The sequence below is a fragment of the Coturnix japonica genome, chromosome 26 (assembly GCF_001577835.2).
Source record: "Coturnix japonica isolate 7356 chromosome 26, Coturnix japonica 2.1, whole genome shotgun sequence".
Classification (NCBI taxonomy): domain Eukaryota; kingdom Metazoa; phylum Chordata; class Aves; order Galliformes; family Phasianidae; genus Coturnix; species Coturnix japonica.
The window spans coordinates 1,362,002-1,381,146 of record NC_029541.1 but is presented as its reverse complement, the minus strand read 5'-3'; the positions used below and the strand labels follow the sequence as shown (position 1 = coordinate 1,381,146).

The 19,145-nt window shown below is 52.6% G+C and overlaps 1 protein-coding gene across 1 annotated transcript; it reads right to left on the bottom strand.

Annotated features, from left to right (window-relative positions):
• Window positions 1–1,059: 1,059 nt before the first annotated feature.
• LOC107324760 (adenosine receptor A1) lies at window positions 1,060–17,425 on the bottom strand. The gene is made up of 3 exons (XM_015885088.1): window positions 17,000–17,425; window positions 16,331–16,705; window positions 1,060–1,888 (listed from the first exon to the last, which is right to left on the bottom strand). The coding sequence occupies exons 2-3, from the start codon at window positions 16,669–16,671 to the stop codon at window positions 1,255–1,257; spliced, it is 975 nt and encodes a 324-aa protein (XP_015740574.1). The 5' UTR covers window positions 16,672–16,705; window positions 17,000–17,425; the 3' UTR covers window positions 1,060–1,254.
• Window positions 17,426–19,145: the final 1,720 nt, after the last annotated feature.

The following is a 19,145-nucleotide window of genomic DNA, read 5'->3' as shown; positions in this document are numbered from 1 at the left end:
CAATTTACCTGCTATGGTCTGAGCCTGCAGGGCTCACAGCCAGCCTGGATGTATTGAGACCCCAGAAAAACGCATGGGATAGAGCCGTTCATCCCTTCCCATCCTTTCTCCCACACTCCCTTACTGTCCTCCTCTTCCTCTCAGAAAAATGTTATGTTGCTATAGCTCTCTACCAGAACAAGGCTGTGTGCAGGGGTGGGTCAATGGTGGACCCACGTGCGTGTGGTTGTGCTCCATAGCCAGCTAAAGAGTCACCTATAAATCTCATCTGTCCATGCCCTTTTCCTCCCAGCCCCTGCGGGAACTCACTGCAGTCATTTTGCTATGGGTGACGTCTGGGGGGGCACAACCCTCCCAGGGCTGGGAAAGAGCCATAGGAAACGTGCTTCCAAAGGGAGTCCAATGTATAAGGGATGCTGATAAGAAAGGAATTCTAATTAACTCTAATTAAGTCTTCCTACCACTGGAAGAAATCCTGTCACAGAGCTGAGTCTGGCAGTGCTGCTGTATGGACTGCAGAGCCGGGTGGGGAGGACAGCTCATCCCCATCCACCCCCACCACCAACGGGACCAGCAAAACCCCCTGCCCATGACCAAACCTGGGATGGACACATGGCAGTGTCAGCCCTGACACGGTGACCCCACTCACCCCAGATGGGTGCAGGCTCCTCTGCTCCCCTGGGTGATGGAGGTGTCTGCATTCCCTACACAACTTGGGTTGAAAGAGTCTGACCATGTGGGGAGGGAATAGGGAGCAATGTTGGAGAGAAATGAGACAAACAGAGGCGGGAGGGATGGCAGTGGTCTTCTCCAACCTTTATGATTCTATGGGAGAGATGTGATCCTGCCTTGCACAAAGGGCTGAGAGTGGTGGGCAGAGTGAGGGGTGCCCAAAACCACAACCAGCTCCAAGGAGCCACTGGAACCCATCAGCGGTGAAGGACCTCCTGGGTGTTTATTACCATTTTACTTTATTTGCATTAAGATAAACCGCATCTTTATCTGTACAACATCTCCTTAAATACTTGGCAACACTTAAAAATAATAAAACAAGAACGATAACAACAACAAAAAATATATAAAAAATAAAATAAAAAGAAAGGAACAGTGCAGGCTACAATATCAAAACAGTACGATGCTTGTGAATAAATAACCCCCCGGGGCAGCTCAGGGGCTGGGCTGTTCAGGTTGTATGAGGAATGGCCAACTCAGCCCTCCTGGGTCCTCATTCCCCCTTTCTTGATCTCTCAGCTCCTAATTGACCATCTCTGCTGTGGTGCTGCTGCTGTTTTTGTTGGTTTTGCAGCAGAAATACTGGTTCCAGATCTGCAGGAAGGCTGTCCGGAACTTCTTGATCCTGAAGGCATAGACGATTGGATTCATGGCTGAGTTGCCATGGGTGAGGAAGATGGCAGTGTATGTGAGGATGTGAGGTGTCTTGCAGGATGGGCAGAATAAGGTGATGCAGTTGAGGATGTGCAGAGGGAGCCAGCTGAGCGCAAAGAGAAAGAGAACCAGAGCGAGGGACTTAGCGATCTTCAGCTCCTTCCCATAATACTTCTGGGGGTCGTTGGAGCTGGAGGAGACCTTCTTGTTGAGCTGCTTGCGGATGAGATTGAAGACTTCCAGGTAGATGAACAGCATCAACAGCAGGGGCGGCAGGACCCAGACGAAGAAGTTGAAGTACACCATGTACTCCATGCTGATGACCGTCTCAAACTGGCACTTGATGACAAACTCTGAGTGGCTGGCGTTCAGATCCCGAGTCCCCAGCATCTTGTTCAGGTTATTCCAACCAAACATGGGGGTGAGTCCTACCAGAAAGGAGACGATCCAACAGCAAGCGATGGCCACTGCTGCTCGCCGGGGTGTCACCACGCTCTTGTACCTGTGCAAGAGACAATAACCACAGGGAAAATGAGACCTGAGTTGGAGGTTTTGCCTGGGGGTTCAGACATTTGCACCTCAAGTGGTAGTGCCTGTTCTGAGATGCCCATTATGCTGCTCACTCCATAGAATCATTAAGGTTGAAAAAGACCTCCAAGATCACCCAGTTCAACCCCAACCCATCCCCACTGTGCCCATGTCCATCAGTGCCACATCTCCACTGTTCTGAACACCTCCAGGGACAGTGACTCCCATCACCTTCTCCCAAAGCTTTTGGCATTGGTGAGAAGCCAGGAGGTGCATTAGTAACCACACACTGTCTCCCTACTCTGGCCCTGCTGGGACCCAGCCTCAGCCAATTCCCCCTGAGCTGGGGAGGAAATCGCTGACAAAAACTTCCCCAGAGACTGCTGGGTGGAGGAAGCATCCAGTGGTGCTAATGGTCCTCTGGGCACAGCTTGTTACATTTTGTAATGTACCCTCTTCATTGACAAAACCTTTTCTCCTAACAGGCTGGTGCCAAGGGATGGATGGAGGAGGCTGGCTGGGCTCTGTGTCCTCCCCACCAACACGGTCCTGGCTCCCCAGAGCTCTCCAAGCGGGAACCAAGTCTGCTAGGTTGATTTTTCCCCCTGGCCCTCAGATGAAAGCATCTCCTTGGAGGCCAGCAGATTCACAGCCCAAGTGTTACTGCCTTCCACTAAAGAGGACTGAATGTGGGATATTTTTCTGGCTGTCTGCTCGGTTTTGCTGTGGTGCCAGTGTTAATTTGGACATGGAGGTGGCTGGGAAACACAGGGACCCTCCTTGCTGCTATGAGCTCCCTGCTGCTTGTCTCCCTGCCAAGAACTCAAACCCACTCCTTCCCCCTCAAAGGTCCCTTCTCCAGACCCATCTCAGGGGCAGGACAGGAACATGGAGGGGTGGAGGATAGAGGGGGAACATCCATCCTCAGGAGCTCAGAAGGTCCACAGCTGCCCATGACTGATGGCTTTCCTGAATGAGCCCCCTCTGGTCTGGGAAACCATTTCCAGGCAGATCCCATGAGAAGGAGGTGGCAAGGCAGGCTGCAGTTTCCTCTGAGATCCAGAGGGTGATTTATTCCTTGATGGGAGGAGAGAGGGCAGGAGACCCTGAGAAAGCCATGGGGCAGGGAGACGTGGGGCACCAGGGAGCCTGAGGGTGATGGGAGAAAGTCAGATCTGTGGGATGGGCATGGGAGTGTGTGTGTGTGTGTGTGTGTGTGTGTGACAGGCCCAGGAAAGCTCAAAATCTGGGGGATTTAGAGGGTTTTCTGCTATTTTTAATGCAGTTGGAGTGCTCCCCACCCTGCAGCTGCTCCAGGCACCAAGGCATGGAGCACAAGGCATTCTTCCCTTCCATCACCTGGATTTGGGAAGCACAGGGGACAGAGGGAGCATTGAGACCCCATTTTTAGCCATGGGCTGGAGCAGAGGACACGGGTTTCATGCCTGTAGCCACAGAGGAGGGGATGGAGAACGGTTGCTGGGGGCCGGCACCAACAGTCCCAGCCCCACACTGCTCCAGAACAGGCTGTGCTGCTGCAGATGGCTATCAGGAGCTGCAAGTCGCTGCACGAGTCTGTTTGATGCAGAGGGTGTAACACACACAGCAGAGCAACCACCCCACATTTCCTGACGGCTGCTTCCCCCATAATGCACATCCATCCCTTTTCTATGCACACCCTTCCAACCTTCTCATTGCACAATCCATCCTTGCTGTACACTCAGCCCTCCTTAATGCACATCCCTTCCTGCTCATTGCTGCACATCCATCTCTGTGCCATGCCTCACATTTGTTGCTCCTCACTGCATAACCCTGACTATTGAAAGCAAAACCTCTCTGGTTTATCCCCTTCCACATGTGCCAATGTCATAGTGGTCACAAGAGCTGGGATTAAAACCCAAACCAGCAAACTCACAAAAACCAGCAAGTTTTGGAACTGGGGCTTTTGTTGACTTTGTTCCTTCCAGCCACAACCCCAGCACAGTGACATCCATCCCTAAGGCATGAGGTGCCCCCCCCCCCCACCAGCCCCACACAAGGAATGATAAAACCACAACAAGACTCCAAGTTCCTCCTTTGTACATCCCACAGGGTCTGGCCATGGGGCTCTGCTGCTTTGAAGGCTGCAAACCCTACTGAAATGCAAGATCCTGCCTATTGCTCGACCCCATGGCACAGAGTGTTTGGTGGGGGTGGACAGAAAAGAGTCTTTGCTGCTCCCATGTCTCTACTTCGATCACCCCATCAAGAAAACATCTTTCTCATTTGTCTCATTTTATATTAATGAGATAGAGAGAGAATTTGGGATGGGTCTGGGAGGCAGAAGCACTAGGAAGTGCTGATAATGGCTCACAATTAATAAATAATTATATTAGGATTGTTGTCATTGGATTGATTGCTACCATCATTACAAATTTATTGCTGCTATTATTTTTATTAACAGCTGCCACAAAACCATCCAAGATAATAGTCACCTCCGTCATCACATCATTTGGGTTTGTTTCCTTCATCTGTAGGGTTTCGAGCTTGACCATAACAGTCAGTTTTCCACTTCTCATCCTTTCCTGAAGGGCTCTGTGCTGTCACTTTCCCCATGAGCATCATCCCAAACCCTCCTGGACACCCTGCCAAGGCCTGGGGAAAGGAGTGGGGCTCCTAAAGCCAGGTATGATGTATTGGGAGAGATGCTGGGGTCCCCCTCCCTTAGGAAACTGTGGAGTGCCCCCCCTGGACCTCACCCTGAGGGTGTTACCTGCCAGCTCTTCCATTTCTTTGTTGTTTCCAGATTCAATTCACCTTCTACCACATCTTGACACAGCCAGAGATCTGCAACTCACAGCTTGATCCACACACAGCACTCGGGGATCATATTCTCTTGACTTGATTGAAAAACCTTCAGTGATTCCAGACCTGCTTTATAGCATATGTTTTTTTTTTGTTTTTTTTTTTTGTTCTAAGTATTTCTCAACATTCTTTTGTCCATAAAACATGTGCAGTTGTCCAGCCAGCACTGAGATGCTGGTCCTCCCTCTGGTAGGGCTCACTGCAGAGCAGTTCCTGGGGAATTAATTCACTAATGAAGGCAGACCATCACTAACAAAATGAAGCTGGAGCCAATGTGGTAGGAGAGAAGGAGACCAAGCTGACATGAAGATCATCTGCACTCTGAGCACAGCACAGGAGAGCAGGCAGAGCATGTCCTGATCTAATTGAAAATCTCTAGATAAAACCTCCTTGACCTCAGGGGAGTTTGGTTTCTGCTCCTTTTCCCCTTCTGTATCTGCTTCAGATCTCAGTGTCCTGGAGGCCTCTGGGTGGGAAGATTTTGATGTTTGAAGCTGCTCAGAGATGTGAGGCTCAGAAACATGAAGCTGAGAAACGCAAAGCAGCCTGCAGGTCCTTCAGGGAGCTACCTCAGCTCAGGGCTGGACACGCATCGTGTTCTCCCATCTGTTCACATCCCTCCTTTGTGATGGATGGGAGTTTAGTGGCTCTTTGGGGTCACACACCCACCTCTCAGCCCTTCATGTTCCCAACACCCATCCCAACTCTGCAGCAAGCCAACAGCAGAGCCCACCTTGTCTGCAGATATGGCTGGAGCTGCTGGGCGATGGCTCTCCTTCCCACCATAAAGGTGTTTCACACCCTCCTGAGTCATCCCTGCAGTTCTCACAGCTGGGATGGAGGTGACAGGTGGCAATGACACAGTAGAGGTGACGTGAGAAGACACCTCGTGGGCAGAGGGGTCATTTCAGCCTATTGCTCTCCTGATGGCATCAGTTCTGGTTTTCCACTTGGGAAGAAGTGAAGGTTGGTGACAGCTGGGGGTGAATGGTGGCCTTGGGAGGGATGGATGTCAACCAACATTAGCCAAAGTTGGTGGCTAAATAGAGGTCTCAATGACTGCCTGCTCCTCCAAATACTTCAAAGGGAGGAGACTGATAACCTGAGGGTACATCAGGGATTTTCACTCATCCTGATGCCATCAGCCCCATTGGAAGCAATCCACTGAGCATCATCCCACCTTGAGCTTGGCATCTCCAGCAGGGCTGCACTGTGAAGCTGCTGGGGGTTAATGTTCCAGAACCCCAAGCACACACTGACTGTGTGGCCTTTGGGTCTAAACCTGCCACTTTTCAGGTTCCAGCTAACAGACTGAGCTCAACCTTCACCACCTGATCCAGAATGACTTGTGTCACTGTATCTTTGTGATGCTAGGAGCAGCCACATCATCACGCTGCCCCGGATGAGTTCATTGCCAAGCAGTCTCAGCCCCGTGTTGCTGGTCCCAGTGGAGCTGCTGGCTGGTTTCTGCTTTGCTCGGGATGTCTGTGCCACTGAACTCCCTGGGCTCTGGAAATGAATCACAGCCCGTCTTGGGAACAAACCACAGGCTTCCAGTAACTACAGGGGTTCTTGAAGATCCCTTGCCAGCTGCGCTCAGCCCAGAGGAAGGATACAAGAAACCTCTGTGGTGCCTCTACCATGGGTTGATGCAGATGATTCATGTTGGGATGAGAAGCTGCAGGGGGAAGCAAAACCACTGCAGGTTGGAGATCACGAGAGGAAGATGTAAAGCATGGGGATCTCATGCAACTTGTTCATGCTAGGCATGGGGAGATGGTGCTGTTGTCCGGGGAAGGCAAATGAACATGTGTCACCTGCTGCAGTGTGATGAGAATAGCAGTTTCTCTCCCAACTTGCAACAGCATCTTCCATCCATGCAGCAAATGCAAATCCTTTGTGCACATAGAGTTAATCTGGCTATCAAACTGGGTTTGGTTTACAGCCTGTGGTTGGATCCTGATGCCACAAGACCACCCAAAGCCATGGCCAGGACCCTTGTGTGGTTGTGGCCCTCCTGGTTTTCCCTTGATCACTGGCTTCACCTTCCAGGACCCAAAGATAAATGGGAGGGAAATGATTTAACACTGTTGGCAACAGCTCCAAAACCATGAGATGAGCTGCAGGATCCCAGAACTGGGGGAAAGAAAAATATGCGATGTTCTTGTCTTTTGGCTGTTACTTCCAAGCAGCAGAATTATTTTAGTGTTCCTCTGCAATGCAAAGTATGAGAAGTGTTTTTTGAAAGAGAGAAGTTGAAAATCTTTTGTTTTATCAAGAAACAGGGCACAGAGGAACAGCCCAATCCCTAGGAGAAAGGGTTGAATTAGAAGGGATGGTTCTGTCAGACAAGGCACAGTGTGATGGGCACAATGGACTTGCTTTCAGCTTTACCCACATGCAGTAAAGTCATTGAGTGCTTTTAACATCTGAACAATTTTGTTGTCAAAAAGAGATACTCAACGTGTCTTTTTGGAGAGGGGAAGAGGTCTGGGACCCCATCACACATGGAGAGCTGCATCTCCAACAGAAGACAAGAACATCACAGGAGGAGCTGCCCCAGACCCACAGCATGCAGTCAGTGCTCCTTACATGGGGACAGGACCCCAGGTCCTCACCTTCACCATGCCACACCATTGCCCCATGGATCCAGCCACCACGAAGGCTTTCATGCACCAACTCTGCCCCTGCTGTGGCATTGTGGGTGCTCATTACCCAGCCTGGAGCTTGGAGCTGATCTCTGCATCTCTGTTCTTTGTAGGCTGTGGTGGGCATGGGTGGGTGGTTGGACTTGGTGATCTTAGTGGTCTTTTCTAACCTTAATGATTTTGTGATTCATAGAAGAGTTGGGGCATTCATGTAACACAGGAAAGAAGGGATAAAAGGCAGCTTTGGCTCTTTTCAGTGTAAATCCAAGATAAAAGCAGTGGCTTTTCAATTGAAGGTTTGGATTGCACTTGTGTTGTTCTTTGCATGCATAATTTTTTGCTTGATCCTAAAGAGCTCCTTTGAAATGAGGACTGTGAAGAAGGGAGAGAGAGGAAGGGGGGGAAAGAAGAAATAAGACAGCTCCAGAACCCATTAAAAGTGGCAGTTCTGTCAAATGTGGGCTCTGGGAAAGGGTGAAATCAGATGGGAAATACAGAATGTTTGGTGTGATTGGGCTCCCAGAGCCTCTCCAGCTCAAACCCCGACCCACAGCATCACCCACTGCCAACGCTACTAAACCAAAGGGTACATTGGCATCCAAGTGGGAGAGGCTGAAAAATACCAAGAGCTATTAAAAGGAAGCAGCAGGACGGGGATATAAGATATAGGTATAAGAGGGGTCTCAAGATGTTCTGTTGGTTCATCTGCATGGGGCAGGGTGAGCAGGAGGCAGGAAAGCTGTGATAGCATCTCCTTGGGGGGAGGCATTAGTCCAGCTGTGAGGCAAAGCCGAGGTGGGTCTTTATCTCTCAGCTGCAGAAGGACACTTCAGAAGACGAGATATCCTAAATTACAGATGGAACAGGAGATTGGTATCGGCTCTCTTTTAATTTCTTGGTTCTGCAATTCTGCTTGCTGACCCGACTCCTGCTTTGTAGTTAACAACCCCACTCTGGTTTCTCAGGCTACAATTTGTTATTGCTGTTTGGGATCTTCGTGGCACAATCTGTGGCTGCAGAGGGAACATTTCCCTTCACGCACTTCATCCAGTTCCAAGACTGATACCTCCAAGGCTGAAACATTGGCTGGAGGCTCAGCAGACAGGGGAGGTTGTTTTCCCCACCCAACCTCTAAATGAGAATTAGGAGAGCTGATGAGATCTACTGCTCCTCAACCTCAGAGGACACAGTAACCCAAAACAACCCGTCTAGCATCTTCTGCACAGGGCAGCTTTTCCCTGCTTTAAAGTTCGATTTCAAATACAGAAAGCAGGCAGATTAATTTCTTCTTTTGCTAACGAGCTGCCTATTATGTGCTTTCAATGAATGAAACCTGCCTTTGGAGATGCCATTTTGCACTTCCACCTTCAGCCCAACCACAACTGGCCACAAATCATGGGCAAAACCCGTGTTTACTCAACTCTGCACCATCAGGGGAACAGAATATGTCTGTGTTTAGTCATAAAGTTATTTACGTACGGATGAACCTGTCCAGTGCAGACCTATATATCTCAGTCAGCCAAATGCAGCGCCAAATTGGAAGTGAAGGCTCCAGTTAGCACTGCAATCAAATGTTCCCTCACCGCAGAGAATTGATCTTTCACCAAGAAAACAAATAAGTGCAACTGCAAAGCAAACCTGAAGTTTATTATTTAATTCCTGTTTCCTCCCTCAGGTTTAAATGATGATTTATTCCCTTGGAATGAAACTGATTGACCTTGCAGACTGGAAGGAACCAGACTGGTGTTTGCGTCAAGATGGCAGAGAAAGAGCTGAGACCCGAGAGAAGGAGCTGCAGCAATAAATTACACCCTATGCATCTCCCTAATTACCATGGCAATTAAATCCAGGCCGGGAGCAATGGGCAGATGTAGCCTGGTTGCAGCAGGGCATGGACAAGGAGGACTCATTGGCCAGGCAGCAGCCAGTCCTCCCCATGCATGAGGACCACACCGGTCCCCATGGAGACTCCAAGAGCCCCACCATCCCCTTTCTTGGGGCACAAGGGACATACAAGAGGGTCTCCACACTGCTGGAGATGGAGATGTTTTGCTGTGGCTGCAGTCAGGGCAGGGGATGGCTCTGTGGGCACAGAGCATCTGTATTGCCCATGCTGTGAGCATCACAGGAGTGGGTGCTGATCTCCATTCAGTTCATCCAGGTTCTGCACGGCGGTGCTTGTCCATCTGGATGCAGGCTGCGCCATCAGCTCTGGGCTGTGCAGTGTCACAAGCAAACAGACCCACTCGAGCTGAAATAAATGCGTCGTAGCTTCGCATCACAGGGTTTAATTCAAGGAGTGTTGATACCAGTGCAAAGAAGAAAGAGGAATAACACAATCTGAGAGCCTGTGCTAATTATGGCTGTGTCTGAGGCAGCGTTTCTTGGTGCTTTCGGAGAGTTTGTAGCACTGTTCCCTGTGTGAGCAGATGGGGAAACTGAGTTGCAGAGGGGGGCTCTGCTGTGCCAAGCAAAGCAAGATGAACTGAGCTGAATGAGAACGCATCCCTGGTGCCAGGAGCTGGCACTTCTCTCCTTTGAAAGTGGCCAAGAAAAAACACCCCAGGGTGAAAGGATAGGAACGGCCTAGGGAAGGTGGTGCCCCACTGTGCTCAGCACAGCCCTCCTTCTATGAGTGTCACCAGGGTGGTGGACCAGGGGATGTCACCTCCCTGCTGCTGTGTCCCTGCCCAGGCATCACTGGTACCCAGGTGCTTTGCCCGTGGGCACCTTGTGCAGTCTCAGGGGCAGCAAAGAATGAGGCAGGTGAGGAAGGCAAAAGGAGGAGGCTTGGGGGCAAATCCCCTTCCTTTCTGGGAGTAGTTTTTAATTAAGAACAAAATTCCAGCCAAACCAACCAGAAGTTCTGGAAGCAACACCCAACTTGGCACTGGGGGCAAAGCCCAGGCAGGAATGAGGCAGGGATGGGATGGGGTGGGAAGGGATGGAAAAAGCAGCAACGGAAAGGGCAGGGCACAGAAGAACTGCTGGGTCCCACTGGGCTCTGTGCAGCAAAAGACAAACCCAAACACCACCTCCCAGCACCTGATGCTGCTCTGCCATGCATCACCAAAAATGTCCCTTTCCTCCTCAGTTCTCACCCTATCAACCGTATGTTTTTAAACCCACAAGCAACTGAGGAGGAGACCATCTCGTGGGATTATTTCACATCAGTGACGTCTCTTTAACCCCCAGACCTGACTGTCGGGAAGGCAGCTAACTACGTGCCTGGGCAGGCTGAGCAGGGCTGGGTGCTGGTGCAGCAGGAGCTGATGAGCTTATTGCTATTCTGCAGGGTTCCTTGCTGGCACTGGGGCTGTTTTGTGCACATCTTGGAGATCATCAATTGCTCTTTCTTGTGGCTGGCCATGCCACGTGAGAGCCGCATGTCTATTCCAACAGCTGGGCATCCATGCTGCCAGCAATGGCATCTCCCTGCCAGGAGCTCAGCCAGCCCCAGGGACAGCTGGTTTCTGACTTTTCTGGGCAGGAAATTCTCCATTCAGGCACTGAGGGTGGTGTTATCCCCAAGGGGTTAAGCCCCTCAAGCCACCTCCATCCCACCTGGCTGATGTCTCTCCCTTGCATCTCCTCCATGCTCCATATCCCACTTTCTGCAGGCACCACCACCCCCTGCTCCCTGTCTGGTCTTCCCTTGCACCCCTTGGGCAGGATCCTGCAGGTTTTCCCTTGACCTTCTTCCAATCAGAGGTTTTCTTCCAGCCCATTGGTTTCGTTCCAGTCTGAAATGACTCCTGTGTGTGTCACAAAGAAACTCATCTCCCAGGTCATTTCACCAGGTTACCTCCTCCACACATCCTCCTCCTCCTTTTTTCCCCCCAGTCTTTGCTGTACTTTAAAGACCTTCCCACCTCCTCTTCCACACCAGAATGTCAGACCCATCACAGCTTCAACTTTTTGACTTCTCCCTCCATCTCCAATCGCTCTCCCTAAGTCCTGTCTCCATGCCAAGGCCATAACCTCTCAGGACGGGTTTTTCTCCCACTGCCAGGCTGATTTCAGCATGGATACAAGACACATTGGGTATTGCATCCCCTCATTACCCTTCCCCATGCCCAATAGCCCCCTGTGTTTGTATGCAATCTGCTTTGGGGTGTTCTGGACAGAAGGGATGGATGGCTCTGGCCTCAATAGTTGCAAACTTTAGCCACTGGTCTGTGGGTCTCTGTCAACCAGGCACTGAAATCAGGCTGGTGTGCTTTGTTCCAGTTGTCTCCACCAAACTCGTGGCCAAAATCCCTTTCTGGTCATCAGAGTCAAGCTGGCCTGTCTATAAAGACGGGGTGACAACGATACCTCTCACTGCTGCAGTCAACTTCTTCCATCTCAAGGGTGAAGGAAGACTCAGAACAACCCAACAAAGTGCCCAGAGGTGGCTCCAGCTCCAACTGGCTGCACTGATGGCACACACTGGGGTGAGCTGCTCCTGACTCACTCCTGACACACTGCCTGCAGGGCCAGGCTGGGCTGGCAGGGACCAGGCAGGCTGAATCAGCAGCTTTGGCAGAACCTCCTGTATCATGTTCAACTATTTTCACTGCCTCTATGGGGTCTTTGGAAAGTATCAGACCCCAGTGTGCATTGGCATCACCTCCACCAACCCAGCACCTTTGGAAACTCTTGAATGAACCTTTGGTATCTGACTTCAAACTCTTCAGACCAGTAGGACCATGGGTATCCCCTATTTCACTGCACTACTCCTGCACTGAGCAAGTCCTGGCACTGCACTGTCTCTCAGTTTCTCTAGCTGCAAGTGTACTATAGCCCTTCTAAGGCACACAATTATTGGTAAGGTATTGTCAAGTACCAGTGTCTTTACCTCACAATTATTATTAGTATTCATAAAAAAAAAGAGTCCCAAGGAAAACCTTCCCAGACCATGATTTTGGAGCATAGAAGGAAAACACCAGCCAGGAGCTGGTTGTCATTCATTTCCCAGCAGGCAGATGGAAGCTCTGCCCAGGGGACAGATGTTGGCTCCAGCAAATGGGGTCAGGGGGGAATGATCTCCCGGCAGCTGACCCAGCACATGGGATGTATCTGGCCCTGCTGGGAGGCTGGGATGAGATGGAGACCCAGAGTGTGGACACAGGGAGCAGCACTCCAACAGCCACACATCTCCCCTTGCCTTCTTAGTCCAAAAATTTGGGGAATAACCCCTAAATTCAGAAAAATCCAGAGCATTTCCCTCCTTCCTTCTGCACTGCCAAGTACGGAGCATCCCACACCTCGACCTTTGCCACCTCCCAGGGAGGGGATACCCACAAACCCATAAGCCAAGGATATGGGAACACTGCTCCCAACCCAGCTTGCTCCCCTCCAGCCAGCACTGCAGCGGCTGTAGCTTTTTCAGTGACCTGATTTTCTGGCTGCCAGCAGACGTCTCATGGTGCTGCAGCAGCAGCTGTTTGCTCCCAGAGAGTCTAATCCAGACATCCCATCACCAAGGGAAGAGCCCCAGTCTGTGACTTAACATGCACTTGGCTGAACGTTGCTCACAGAGTCAAGCTGAAAAGTGGCTCCATCGGGTGTTTGCAGGACCTACGACTGATACAACCCGATGGGAAATCCCTGCCTGTTTCCAGGGCTCTGATCATTTTGGTGGCACTGGGATCAGGCTTCTGGTTCTGAGCAGAGCATGATGTGAAACACTGAGATTTAACATCCATGTGCTGAGCTGATCAAGTACTGCTGGTAAATACAGCTTGGAAACAGCCTCAGTTCTCCAGCAAACCCTTCCAGGCTGTGATCTCTGGCCGTTCTTCTTCACTTTTGGTTCCCATCTATCTGCTCCCTGTGGGTCACCCTCATCTCCTATAAACAAACCCAGTGGAAGGCAGCAAGGGCAGAACAAAAGTGCTGTGAGCAAGAGGAGCTGCTGGTCCTCCAAACTCCTCTAGTTTAGGAAAACAGGATTCCTTAGAAATGCAGCCTGCTTGGTAAGGCTGGACAGCATCTTTTTGTCATCTAACAGAGGTGAAAGATGCCTCAAAGAGCTCCTGTGAATGTGAGCTCCCCAAAGCTCCCCGAGCTCTCACTGAGTCTCCTGAATGCTTTGAAACCTGTCCTACAAATGTAAAAATAAGCCTCAGACAAGCCGTGGCTTTGTTTATTCACTTGGTTGGACAGACAGGATCACTCACCATTGCCCTCACACATCATTCACTGTGCTGTCCAGGCTGCTGGGAGCCATCTCCAGTCACCCTTGCCTCCCTGGGGACATTTCCCTGTGGATCACATCATCTCGGTAACAAATTGCCCTCTGATGCAGCATGCACTTCATTTCAACCTTTTGTTCTGGATCAAAATCCTTTGGACAGCCCCAAATCTTGCTTCTGAGGTTTGGTGCCTCCCTCTTTCCATGGGGATATACTATATAGACCAGGAGCTATGGGGACTGGGGCCACCACACATCCCAACTGCATCCCACACCTCTCCTTCTCCATCCTGTCTGTGCTGCTGCCTTTCAGAGGCTAAATATCCATGGAGGTTTCCCAACACTCGCTGTTGGGAGCACTGGAAATACTTTCCATACCCCTTAGGTGCTTTTATTCTCCTGTTCCCGAGAATTTAGGCCAAAGCAGGGTGCTGTCCCAGTGACCCCCTTGCCGCTTCTGCAGTGAGATGCCCCCACCATCCTGCAAAATCCCCCCCTGAATCCTCAGTGGGGGGAACCTCAGCCCTGTGCCCCAGCTGGCTGAGGGCAATGAGCCTTCCCATGACCCAACCCCAGCTGGCCCCAGGCCTGTGGCTCTTGGCAAGCCTAGAGAGAAGGGGAAAGAGCGCTGCAATCCCAGCAGGAGCCCAGAAAGTGTAGAGCCAAGTTGAGAAAGTGTTGCATTGCTGCCTCCATCCAGGATGTTACCTGCAATCCTCATCACTGATGGGATCTGTGGTCCAGGGCTGAGGGATGCTCCCGTGCTGTTAGATCTCCTAAGGCTTAGGGCATTGCTGGAACAGCACGGAGTATCAGCACTGTCCCCAGAGCCACCCACAGACCCTGCTTCACCCATGCTGGGTCTCAGCCTCCCCTCTCTGCTCCTGCCTCCCATTACTGAGCAATTTCCAGCCCAGTTTGATCTAATTTCCACATGTCTGCAGCATCATACATGGACTCAGAACTTTCAGAAATGGGAAATGCAGCTTGGCCTGGTGAGCTGCTCTTGGGGGTGCCATGGGGTGTGGTGGGCTGGGCTGGGGGGCACCCACCAACCCAGTGTCAGGGGCTGGGTAAGAAGGGGAGGATCCCTCATGTACAAGATTTCCAGCAGATTTCCCCTGGTTTTCTTCTCCTAGCATCTATTTCAAAGCAGACTAAGGGGGAGAAATCCTAAGGAAGCCCAAAGATGGGGTCAGGCTTTGTCCCAGCATTCAGCATCCCTGGTCAAGGGGGCTGTGGTTCCTATGCTGTAGGAACTGCATCTCCATGAAAACATCCCTCCGGCACCGTCCCTCCTGCATCCTGCATCCCGCCATGGGGAAGCCGGAGGCCAGTTCCTGCCTGGCTCCTTCCCCTCTCTTTGAACTTGTTTCATCTTCCCTAAGCACATCAGGGAGGGGGAAGTGGGGTTTGGGCTGGGGGGACCCCGCTGCGCTCAGCGAGAGGAGATGGAATGCGGGGGTGCTGCTGGGAGGGGAGGAAGGATATGAGGGGGAGATGGGAGCTTTTCCTCCAGCACAAAGGCACTGAGCCTATTTTAGGTGGCTTCCAGCTGTTTGGAGCAACTCCCTTTGGGGGGCGTGGTACCTTCTGCTCCATCTGAATGATGCTCCTGGCTTTGCCTCTCCTTCAGCCAACTGCTCCCAGCCAATAGTCCCATTGCCTTCAGCTCCCAGGTAGCCAGCACATGGTTTGGGCATGAAAACGCTCATGCATCCCATCAAAGATCCCAAACACAGGAGCTATAGGGCACCCTGGAGCAGTGACTGCACTGTTAGGGCTGCACAGAACCTCCTTTTTGCTGCTGCCACCTCTGTAAAGTGCATGCAGGCAAGGGATATCCTTCCCCAAAGAGCCCCCTTGGTTCTGCTTCCCCTATCAGTCCCATCTATGGGATGTGGCCACAGAGCCTCATATGCTGGAAGTCTTGGATGGAGTAGGACAACAGAGTGGGAAGGCTGGCAACACTGAGTGCAAAGTTATTCAATACAAAAGAAGGTCTGAACAGGCAGAGCAAAATCTCACTGTGCACAGATCAGGATGGACCAAGTTCACCTTGCATGAGAAAAACCCCATGCAAACTACGCACAGCACAGAAGGCTCCTGCCTTAATGATCTCAGGGTAGAGGGGCAAAAATCACCCCCAAAAGCCCAACTGATTCTCAGAGGGAGTGAGGGAGGAGAGAGGCTGCATTTGATGGGAGAAGCAGAGACACGAGCTCAGCGGAGCTGCTAAGTATAGACCCGCAGTCCTCCCACAGCTGAACCTGTCCCCAGCACACAGAGGATGCAGAAGAACCAAAAAGACACTAAAAGCAGTGAGAGAGCACGGAGGGCTCTGGAGTGCTGTAGGGATGGAGGATGGGGCTTGCAATAGAATAATAATAATACAAACTGCACAACGGGGAGCTGCCTGAGAAACCATGTGTGGTGGTGGGGCTGTGTTTTTACTCTGTGCAATCCCTACCCACAGGTCCCTGAGGTCCTCAGTGCCCTCCACCTTCACCATGGGAAACCTGGGCTGAAGCTGTTGTCTCCTTCCAGATACAGAGTGGAGCACAGTGATCCCCCCGAGCAAAGCAACCAGAGGCTGTGGGACTCCCCTGGCCCAGCCCTCCCCGATTCCTGCTGCAGACAAACCTTCCTGCTGCTGTTGCAGCTTCTCAAAGAGTTTGGGACATCTCTGCTCCCTCTGAACCCCCCCAGTGCCCACCCCAGACCCTGTCCCAGCACAGTGTCCTACCTGACCGGGATCTTCACCCGCAGGTACCGATCCACAGCGATGGCCAGGAGTGCCAGGATGGAGCTCTCAGTGAGGATGAGGACGGGACACGCCATCATGAGGCAGCTGTAGAACTCCGTTTGTGGTCCGATATTGATGATGATGGCTAAAGGGATGACCAGAGCCCCCACAGCCACATCAGCCACCGCCAGTGAGACGATGAAGCAGAAAGTGGCATCCCGCAGAGCCTGGTTCACCTTCACAGCCCAGATGACCAGGATATTCCCCGGCACCGACACCAAAGCGATCAGCACTTCAATAGAGATGTAGGCAGCCTGGAAAGCCGACACGGACTGTGCCATGATGCTGCGCTCCCCTCTGCGCTCCCTCCGTTACCTGCAAACGCAGAGGGAGGCGGTCACAAACTGCGCTGCAAGCCGAGATGGAGCCGGGACGGAACCTGGGCGGGGGGGAGGGTGGGAAAAAAATATCCCACTGCCTGTGCCTGCCCCCCCCCCGGACCTCGTCCTGCCCCGTCCCCCCGCAGCGCGTCCGTCCATCGCAACGAACCGCGGGGAGCTGAGCGGGGTGAACCGGGTTGGGGGGAGCAGGGGGGACAGGAGTAGGGGAGGTGGAAGAGGGGGTCGTGAGCCGCCGTTCTGCTGTCCGTAGCTCCGAAGGACGCCTCACCTTGTCCGGCTCCAGGAGGTTGTGCTGACGGTGTCCCCGAGTGCGAAGCGTTCAGCCGGCGGGCAGAGCGGGGGACATGCTGCGGGACGGCTGCGGGACGGCTGCGGGAGAGATCCGCCCGGCCCCAGTGCCCGGCACCGCGCAGCTCCCGCAGACAGCTCGCAGCCGAGGACGGAGCATCACATGGTGCGGCGCTCCCGCGGCCCTTTAAAGAGCGACCGACCCGATTTGGGGCTGCGCAGCCGAGCGGGGGCGAAACGGGCGGTGCCGGTTGGAGTTGCTCGCTCCGCAGCCAACCCAGGGCTCTAAAAGCTTCACGTTTCGTTTTCAGCTCCAAAACCGGCTTCAGAGCCCCGTTGTAGGGTCTGGAGCTGAGAGGAAGGAGAGCACGGAGCGAACGCGGAGCACCCGGTACCGGGCACGGAGCAGCCGCCGCTCGGTGCTCAGCCCCGGGCCGAGACCCGCCGGAGGAGTGGAACCGGCGATGCCCCCCGGGTTCGGGAGGCCTCCCAAAAATCAGTGCCGGGCTGAGGTGGGGCTGATCCCTCGGAGCAGCGCTGTGGGTGCCGGTGCTGCATCCCATGCCGAACAGCGGGGACGGCTGGGGAAGAGGAGAGCGCTCATTCTTATCTGCGACTAAGTGTGTGGAGGAACGGTCTCCCCATGCTGGGGCTGGTTCAGGTGCTGGTTAAGATCGTGGGAGAAGTTTGGGGTAAAATGGTCAGACCCCACATATCTGCCCTGGGCTGGGAAGTGGTGCTCACTCTGGTGAGCCCAATGCACCGCAACCAAGCCCTCAGCCCTGGCCACTATGGGCATGCAGCACCCATGGGTGGTTTCCACACCCTGAAGTGGGAGCCAGGCACCCCCAGGGCTCAACCTGCACATCTCCCTGGGATGGTTTGGGTTTATCTGAGCTCTACAGACCTGGGAGCAGCTGTGACCTCAGGGCTGGGACAAGGGGACACTCCCCAGCCCTGCTGGAACCCCTCCGCATCCTTTCTCTCTCCTCTGGTAGGAGTGGAACTGGATTTGTCCCCTCCCCTGCTCTGCTCTATGCAGTGAGAGGTGTCCAACTGCCTGAGTCTGTCCCTTGACACCTTCTCCATCCAAACCTGCACACCCCAAGGCAGGGATGGGGACATCAGCAGTGACATCCCATTCCCAGTGCCACCATCAACTGAGCAGTGGGCACAGGGTTGGGGTCAAGCATATTGGGCCTGCAGTGCTATGCCAGCTGCAGCCACTTTGTCTGTGCCAACAGCAGGGCAAGGAGAGCTTATATGGCTTTAAAAGATCCGTTCGCTCTGCAGGGAGAAAAACAAATCAGGGATGGTGCATTCACATAAACACTGTGCTATTTATGGGAGGTGTTCACGGCTGTGTCTCACTGCGCATCCCTTCTCACACATCCTCTGCAGGAAGACGTTATCCCACTTGGGGCTCAGCCTGAAGCTGGAGGCAAAGCAGGGCAGGGCTGCCAGGCACACCGAGCTCTGTTTGGGTCCCTGTGCACATGGATGTGGGTGCCAAACTGCAGTCTGGGTTCCTCCAGTTATCCTGGCTGGAGCCATCTCTGCATGATGCTGGAGTGGGAAAAGCACCCCAAGCCTTCACCAAGTGATGTCCCGTGGTAAGGGGCAGCTTTTGGCTGGGAGCAGAGCAGGAAAACCATCGGGTTCATCACAGGAGTGAAACGCGGAAGTGAAGGCAGGCAGGTCCCAGCTGAACTGCATGCAAATCCCTCAGACACAGCCATTAAAACCACTCCTTTTCCTAAAGTCAGCTCTCAGTTTGCTCTCCCTCCCCAGGCTCACGCCCCAGCACACCTAATCTTAGCAACACTCCTTATTCCAAATTATGCCAAAACTGAACTGCTTGTCTGGGAGTCCGCCAATGGGGGTGAGCTCTCCCATCAGCATGAGTGAAACTTCTCAAAGCTTTGGCAAAGGCTGCAAATATTGACTGAGTAAATGTGGCTGCTGGCTGCTGCAGGGTGTGCAGGTATTGCTGCTGGTGGACCTGCAGCAAACCAGGCTGGGTCTTGTATTGGAGGTTCCTTTAAAAAGCACAAAATGGGATTCTGTGGTGAACATCAGGCTCCCAGCAGGCTGCTCGAGGTCTTCCAGGCTCTTGCTGTGGGGTT

Excerpts from the sequence above, each read along its gene's own strand:
- LOC107324760 (XM_015885088.1), bottom strand. The coding sequence starts at position 16,671 with ATGGCACAGTCCGTGTCGGCTTTCCAGGCTGCCTACATCTCTATTGAA. Across the intron at positions 1,889-16,330 it reads CGGGTGAAGATCCCGGTCAG|GTACAAGAGCGTGGTGACAC; the intron begins GTAGGACACTGT and ends TCTCTTGCACAG.